Source organism: Muntiacus reevesi, chromosome 18 (genome assembly GCF_963930625.1).
Source record: "Muntiacus reevesi chromosome 18, mMunRee1.1, whole genome shotgun sequence".
In the NCBI taxonomy this organism is placed as follows: Eukaryota; Metazoa; Chordata; class Mammalia; order Artiodactyla; family Cervidae; genus Muntiacus; species Muntiacus reevesi.
In genome coordinates, this window is record NC_089266.1 from 36,850,558 (window position 1) to 36,858,401 (window position 7,844).

Below are 7,844 nucleotides of genomic sequence, written 5' to 3' on the forward strand. Positions count from 1 at the left end.
TTGTCCCCTGCCCCAGCCACTTATTTCCCTGGTTAACTGATGAGCCAACCTGACGTCAGTTCCCCCTATAAATGGTAGTTGCCTTCTTCCTTGAGTAGTGAAGACTGTTGCTGTGTTCAGCCTCCCATCCGGTGTCCACGGTGGGGTTCAGTTCCAGGGCTTTGCTTCGGACTTGTAAGATTCCCTACCCAGTAAATCACTGAGGTTTTTGTTGCCATCTCTGGGCTCTTTCCTTGGTCTCATGTCTGGGCAATTATGAGGCTTGCAGATTGGCGGACTATAGCCCAACAAAGGCCCATAGAACAGAGAGGAAGGAACTCATGTTTTTCTTTTGTTTTGTTTTAATTTTCTGGCCTCGCTGCACCACATGTGGGATCTTAGTTCCCCAACCAGGGATTGAACCTATGCCCCCTCCATTGAGCGGCAAAGTTTTAACCACTGGACCACCAGAGGAGTCCTAGGAACTGAAGTCTACTGGGTACCAGGCACTGGCCTAAATGCTTTAAATGTACTTCCTTGTCAAATCCTCACAACAATCCTGGGAGGACAGACCCACAGAGGATCCTATTTACAGAAGTGAAGTCAAGAAACCCAGAGGTTAAACGACTTGCCTGCAGTCACATAGCAAGTCAGTGGCAGAAACAGGACCAAACCCTAGTTTCCGAAAGCTAGTTCCACTCCCAACTCCCAGTGAAATGACTGGCACCATTTGCCCACTGGCCTGACCACCATTCATCCCCAGAGCCTGTCTGGCATCTACTTAAAGCTTAAGTAATAAGCATCTCTGGGGGTGTGGGCAGTGCTGTCCAGGCCCAGAGCTGTGGGAGTGATAAAGACCACCCAGGAAAGGTCCCCCAGACCCAGTCAGTGGAGGTCTTGGTCCCAAAGAGTTTTCCAGGGCATACTTCTAAGGACAGAAGAAGATTGGCTGGAGAGGCACCAAAGAATGTCGGCTGGTTGAAGGGAGCCAGTGCCAGGAGCCCTGAGGCCAGGCTGAGGACGGGGCAGTAGATACACAGGGTTCCCAGCTGCCTTTCCTTAGGAATAAAGGACTGACTTTCATTCTGACCTTACAACCTTCCCACATTGTATTTAACAGGAAGTGAAATTATTTTTATGAAATGAGCTCAGATCATAATCGTGACCCCTTCACTCAACCCTTGGCAAAATAAAAAGTTGGCCACCCTATGCTGGTATCTCCCGCTGGTTGATGGGTTATTGGTCCAAGAAATCACAAAACCTAGAGACTGAAGGTTTCTCTGGCAGGTCGGGGGTGGACACCAGCTTGCAGTAGGTGGCAGGGTGGTTGTGGTGGGCAGACAGGCGAGGAAGTGGCATATTTTTTTAGATCGGTGCTCATTTCAGGACTGGCGGCGGCAGCATCACCTGGGAGTTCAGAAGGCAAATTTCTGGTCCCTACCTCAGACCTACAAAATCAGAACTTCTGGGAATGGAGCCTGGTAATCAGGATTTAACAAACCCCTGTGTGTGCGTACTAAGTCTGTTTAGTCATGTCTGACTCTCTGTGACCCCATGGACTGTAGCCCACCAGGCTCCTCTGTCCATGGGATTCTCCAGGCAAGAATCCTGGAGTGGGTAGCCATGCCCTCCTCCAGGGGATCTTCCTAACCCAGGGATTGAACTCTTGTCTCTTACATCTCCTGCATTGGCAGGCAGGTTCTTTACCTCTAGCACTACCTGGGAAGCGCTAACTCCCAACACACCAGTTAGAGAACCACTCCACCTGCTTGTGAAGAGGCTGAGAGAAAGAGGAGTGGCTGGAGAGTCAAATGAGATGAAAAGATGATTTCTGTGGCTGTGATTCTAATGTAGAAAATACTCAAGTTTTCTCAAGGCTTTTTATTGAAATGCAATATACCTCCAGAAAAGTGCACATGTCACATGTAGAGCTAGATGCACTTTCACCATCAGGAACCCAAGTAACCAACCTCAGATGGAGAAACAGAATATCACCAAGCATGCCAGATGCCCTCTCTGCCTCTTCCTGCTGACTGGTAATGGCAGAGGCTGGTTTCACCTGTTCTTGTAGTTTACACATGAAAATTGCTTAGTCATGTCTGACTCTTTGCAACCCCATGGTGTCTACAGTCCATGGAATTCTCCAGGCCAGAATACTGGAGTGGTTAACCATTCCCTTCTCCAGGGGCTCTTCCCAACCCAGAGATCAAACCCAGGTTTCCCACATTGCAGGCAGATTCTTTACCAGCTGAGCTACCAGGGGAGCCCAAAAGACAAGGTGGACAGGTAACGCCTCCTCCACCCCCGACAAGGGTCTTTAAACCTCCACACCAGAAACAAATATGTGCGCTTTCTGCTTTGGCTTCTTCCGGTCCTCGTGTGCCTGTAAGATCCATCTATATGATCGCACACAGTTGTAGAGCCCTCATTCTCTCCACTGCAGGGTACTCCCATGTGACCACACCACTCACTCTCCTGATAATGGATGTGTGAGCTTTCAAATATGGGACTGTTCCAGTTCATGCACTTATGAACATTCTAGTACGTGACTGTTGGGCGCATACCTAGCAAAGGGAATTTCTGGAGACTGGACCCTGTTCAAATGTTGAGAAGGATCCCGTAGAGAAGATGTGAAACTGCAGGAGAGAAGGGGTCAGGGAGAGAGTGAGCTCCCTGGGAAAGCAAGAGGCAGGAAGTGGGAAGGCTCGGGGCCAGAACCAGAGGCAGAGAATGGCTTTCCGACTGGAGCCGTGTGAAGGTGGGTTTGTAGCTGGGGGTTGATATGGTGGGGGGGGGGCGGGTCTTTGTGTCCACTTTACTTTGTTATGTGAAGAAGGAGGACAGGTAGTCTGCTGAGTGTATGGCAGATGGTTTGGGGTTTGAGGCCCTCATAGTAGAGCGTGGTTAGGAGAGAGATGACTGGAAAAGGAGTGAGACTGCAGCACTCTTTGGAGTTACATAACTTTGCCAGAAGACAGCTCCTTGACGTGAACTCCAGAGTGGAGTCTGGGAACACCTGGTTTCCAGGCTGGGGCTCCCCAAGAGGTCTATGGCGCCACCTGCTGGACAAGATGTTCATGACATGCCCAGGGAGGTCCTGATACCTTCACCACCCAAGTTGCTTCCCCAAATAGGGAGGCCCAGATCCCTGGATGGCCTCAGGCTGAGCCTTGACCCCAGTCAGAGACCAGACACCCCCCATACGGGAACCTAGTCACATGCTGAGCCCTGATCCAAGTCTATGTACTGCTGTCCTCTCTCTCCCCTGTCCCTAAATTACAGCCTGAACAGGAGAGTTTTAGAGGCTGCACCCCCTAAAGGGGGGCTTCCCCAGTGGCTCAGCTGGTAAAGAATCCGCCTGCAATGCAGGAGACCTGGGTTCGATCCCTGGGTCAGGAAGATCCCCTGGAGAAGGGAACAGCTACCCGGTCCAGTATTCTGGCCTGGAGAATTCCATGGACTGTATAGTCCATGAGGTCACAGACTCAGACATGACTGAGCGACTTTCACATTCTTTCCTTCTAAAGGGAGGGGCCCACGGATGTCCTGGGTCTCAGGGCCTATGGCTGTGGCCCCAGGACCAGGCTCCTCCTCCCCTGCATCCCCTAAACCAGGACCCCTGCCACGAGAGCCCCTCAGGCCCTCTGCCTTAATGGGGCGGGCTCACACACAGCCTCCCTGGCCCCGTGCCCTGCCCAGACCTGTTCTAGATTCCACACCACCCTTCCCCAGGGCTCCTCCACCTCCCACCCACCAGCCCAGGCAAGGCCTCCTGAGATTCAGCCTGGAAGACCGGCAGGCAGGAGGGCAGGCACCGTGGGGCCATGGAACCCGAAGCAGGGCCTGTACTCTACCAGAAGCTGCGGGTCTGGGAGCCGAGCTTGGAGTCCGAGGAGGAAGAGGAGGAGATTTCGGAGCAGCTCATTCCAGATGCTTCCGGGCCCCACGACTCCTCTGGGTGAGTCAGGGAGGGGTCTGGGCACCCAGTGACTCAGGCCTGAGGCTGGTGAGTCCCTCCCTCCTGAGCCTCTAAGGAGGGCCAGACAACTTTCTGCTCCGCCAGCTCCAGGAACCTTCTGGTTGAAGGTGGGGACCCCCCCCCCCCCCCCCGCTGAGCTGCAGCCCCAGGCCTGGCCAATGCCAGTCAATCCAAGGTCTGTGCGACTGAAGGGACATTTGTACCAAGTCAGCCCTGCCGACTGTTCTGCCAAAGGCTCCCAGCCCCCACCCCCTGGTGCAGGAGGCACCTGCTGGGCAGGTTGGTTCTGGCTACACCTGGCCGGGCCCAGCTCCTGGAGCCTGCCAAGTCCCGCTCAGGCATCCCTCCGGACTGGCTGGACCCTACCTGTCCAACCCCTTCTTCTCCAGAGACCTTCCCCAAGTTCCTTCCCATCTCCATGTCTCCATTCACAAGGCTGTGTCTTCTGCCAGGAGACCCTTTCTCCTTGGCAAACTTTTCCTCCTCCTGCAAGCAAGACCAAACCTTTTGGGAAGTAGTCCCTGGGTTCTCCGGGAGTTTGTGGGTGTCCTCCTGCCTGGCCCTGGCTCAGGACATTGCTCTCTGCAGGAATAAACCTGGCCGTCTGCCCGGGGCCTGGGCCCAACTGGTGGCCGCCCTGCTCTTGCTGACCGTCAGCTTCTCCCTGGCCGTGAGGCAACTCTGCAGGAGTGGTGCCTCTCCAGGAGCCTTGGGCGCTGGGGCCCCTCCAGCCAGCGGGCACTCCCACAGGCCTGGCGTGTACCACCACAGCGCCATCATCAGCCCAGCAGGTCAGTGCTAGGAGTAGCTTAGGAAAAGAAGGTGGGGGGTGTCAGTGGTCCCAGCTCCCCACCTCAAGACAGTCCCGTCTCTCACTGCAGCTGAGTGCTCCCGCCTGGGTCGAGAGCTGTTTGTTGCTGGGGGCAACATCGTGGATGCTGGAGTTGGAGCAGCCTTGTGTCTGGCAGTGGTCCATCCTCACACCACAGGGCTAGGTCAGTAACCCACAACCCCAGACAGAGAGCCCAACCCTGGGCCTCAGCAGTGACCTGGAACTCGGGCAGTCAGCAGCCCTGACCTCAAGGCTGGCTGTGAGCAGGACCTAGGACTTGGGCAGTAGCCCCACCTCTAGGCTGTGACCCTTGATCCCAGATCAGTGTGATCTTGACCCCAGGCCTGGTCAGTAACCACTAACCCCAGGTTAAGTCAGTGACCCTTCCCCTGGGACTACCGAGTGCCCTGACCCCTGTGTGACCCCTTTGTCTCCTCCCAGGTGCCACGTACTGGGGGCTCTTCCACAATAGCTCCTCGGGCAACTCCACTGCCCTGACATCGGGCCCAGCCCAGACCCTGGCCCCCGGCCTGGGGCTGCCCTCGGCTCTGCCTGCCCTGCACATGCTGCACACTCACTTTGGCCGCCTGCCCTGGCCACACCTGCTGGTGGGCCCCATCTCACTGGCTCAAAAGGGCTTTCTGGTGGACACATCCCTGGCCAGCGCCCTGGCAGCCCAGGACACCAAGGGCCTCTGTCCACTACTTTGCCATGCTAATGGGACACCCCTGGGCCCCGGGACCCGAGTCACCAACACCAAGCTGGCGGCTGTGCTCCACAAGGCCTCGCTGGCCCCCACCCCAGAACTCTCCGGGGATGCCCTGCTGAGCCTGCTGGCTGAAGACCTGGGGTTGGAGGGCCCCTCAGTCGGGCCCAGGCCCACCTTGGAGCCAGCCCTGCAGCTACCTGTGCCCCAGGGCATCCTGTTCACCACCCCCAGCCCCTCAGCTGGCCCAGAACTGCTGGAGCTGCTGGAAGCATCTCTACAGTCCCCAGGGCCCAGCCCTGCGCCCTGCCCAGCACTCCCACAAGCTGCTGTGGCCCCCGGGAGCAGTGTCCTGGCCACCGTGGACAGCGGCGGCTCTGTCCTCCTCCTCACCTCCTCGCTCAACAGCTCCTTCGGCTCTGGACACCTGTCCCCAAGCACCGGGGTTCTACTCAGCAACCTGGTGGCTGAGTCTGCAGCTGGCGCCTGGGCCTGTCCCCTCATCTTTCGTGGCATCTCAGATGACACAGAGGTCGATGTGTTGGGGCTGGTGGCTTCAGGGACCCCTGCAGCTGCCAGAGTCACGACTCACGCTCTGCTCAGCCACCTGGCCAGGCCCCAAACCCCAGACCTGCAAGGACCAACAGAGAGCCCCAGAGCTTGTGGCCAGGGGACCCTGCTCCAGGTGGCAGCCCACTCAGAGCACGCCCATGTCTCTGGTGTCCCCAGTGGCTGCTGCCCCTTCCAGGGGGTTTAAGGTGGGGCAGTGTCTGGCAAGGGCAGACAGGAGTCGGGGGGCTCAAACCTGGAGGCAGGGGCAGAGAGCCCAGCAGCAAATGGCGTGCATAAAGAGTGTGTGTCCATTATGTGCTCACCACTGGCTCAGGCCCTCACTTCCGGCCTGATCTGTTGTCTGGACTTGTGTTCCAGCTTTCTTTAGCTAAAGAACCTGAGAATAATGAGGAAAGAACACCAGGAACCTGGGGACAGTCTTGAGTTCAGATCCAGCTCCGGGAGGGACAGGTGGAAGAAAGCCATACCCCTGCCGAGGCTCTGGGCCCCTGGGCAGAGCAGGCAGATTCTGGGGGCATGCTGGAATCTCCATGCTCCCTCCAGGCCACACTCCACTGATCTCCCTCAACCAGGCTGAAAACAAAATAAAGATCAAGTCTCCTGGATGCCATGTGCCACTCTCGCTTCTTGGTTAATTTCACATCAGCCTTTGAGGCTTCTGGGCTCCGACCACAGAGAACACAGGCGACTGCCACCCAGAGATGCAGAGCCAGGCTAGGGTCTTTCTGCTCCTCCCTGCTCTACTCCCCTGCCTCCTGGGGCAGCACACACCCAAGGTAAACCAGCTTTCACTTTCTGAAACTGATAGAGCAAGGCAGGGGTTTGAGACAGTGACTAGAAAGTGTCCCAAGGGGGAACAAAGCGGGCTGGAGCTGGATGTGTGGTTTCAAGGCTGGGGTTGGCCCTTACCTTCCCACCTCCAAGAGGGCTGGGTTCTGTCTGAACTGCAATCCTCCACAGGTCAGTTCTCAAACCAAGAAACGGGTGGCCATTAGCACTCCTGCCCCACATTGTAAAATGAATATATCTCTGACTTACTAGAACTCAATTCGGCCATCTCCCTCTCGCTTCCCTGCACCCAGACAAAGAATTCCTCCCCTAGCCCAAATGGTACCACAGTCTACCCACTTATGTTAGCCCCAAGCCTAGCATCCCTCTCGCTTCTGTCACCTCCCACCTGTTCCAGATTGGCTGGAATTTTCTCAGCACTTTGGTTCAATCCAGCTGGTATTCCTGCTTCTACTTCTGCTTTCCTTCAATTCATCATCCACACAGCAGCAGAATAATCTATTAAATGTGTAAATAGGGGAATTCCCTGGGGCTTTCCTGGTGGTTCAATCGGTGAAGAATCTTCCGGCGATGTTCCATCCCTGAGTCGGGAAGATCCCCTGGAGAAGAAAACTGCAACCCACTCCACTATTCTTGCCTGGATAATCCCGTGGACAGAGGAGCCTCGCGGGCTACAGTCCGTGGGATCACCAAGAGTCGGTACACGAGTGAACGACTAACGCTTCACTTCACTAGAGGTACAGTGGTTAGGAATCGGCTCTCTCACTGCGGAGGGCCCAGGTTCCATCCCTGACCCATCCCTGGTCTGGGAAATAAAATCCCACAAGGCGGGGGGCGTCGAGGGGAGTTACGTAGGACCAAGGCTTGTGCCTGCATAAAACCCTCCGGTGTCTAAAAAACAAACAAACAAAAAACCCTCCGGTGATTTCCTATCACAATCAGAACGAACCCCGAACTCCTGAGCATCTAGAGATGAAGAGCCACAC

General features: G+C 55.9%; 1 protein-coding gene and 1 long non-coding RNA gene across 4 annotated transcripts in view; one reads left to right on the forward strand and one right to left on the reverse strand.

Moving 5' to 3' along the window:
* The window catches only part of LOC136149285 (uncharacterized), a 21,944-nt gene extending 18,033 nt beyond the window's left edge, over positions 1-3,911 (reverse strand). Inside the window, exon 1 of the long non-coding RNA XR_010659654.1 lies at positions 3,834-3,911. This is a non-coding gene — a long non-coding RNA (uncharacterized lncRNA). The remainder of the gene's footprint in view (positions 1-3,833) is intronic.
* Positions 1-7,838, forward strand: part of GGT6 (gamma-glutamyltransferase 6) — a 10,470-nt gene extending 2,632 nt beyond the window's left edge. The window contains exons 1-6 of one of the 3 annotated variants that reach the window (XM_065909433.1): positions 2,676-2,737; positions 3,712-3,937; positions 4,547-4,749; positions 4,840-4,953; positions 5,232-6,788; positions 7,417-7,838. In XM_065909433.1, the coding sequence (XP_065765505.1) occupies positions 3,804-3,937; positions 4,547-4,749; positions 4,840-4,953; positions 5,232-6,253 (1,473 nt within the window). In that variant the 5' untranslated portion in view covers positions 2,676-2,737; positions 3,712-3,803 and the 3' untranslated portion in view covers positions 6,254-6,788; positions 7,417-7,838. Of the gene's footprint in view, positions 1-2,675; positions 2,738-3,455; positions 3,938-4,546; positions 4,750-4,839; positions 4,958-5,231; positions 6,789-7,416 lie in introns of those variants that run through there. The other 2 variants (XM_065909432.1, XM_065909434.1) reach the window with 2 other exon arrangements.
* Positions 7,839-7,844: the final 6 nt, after the last annotated feature.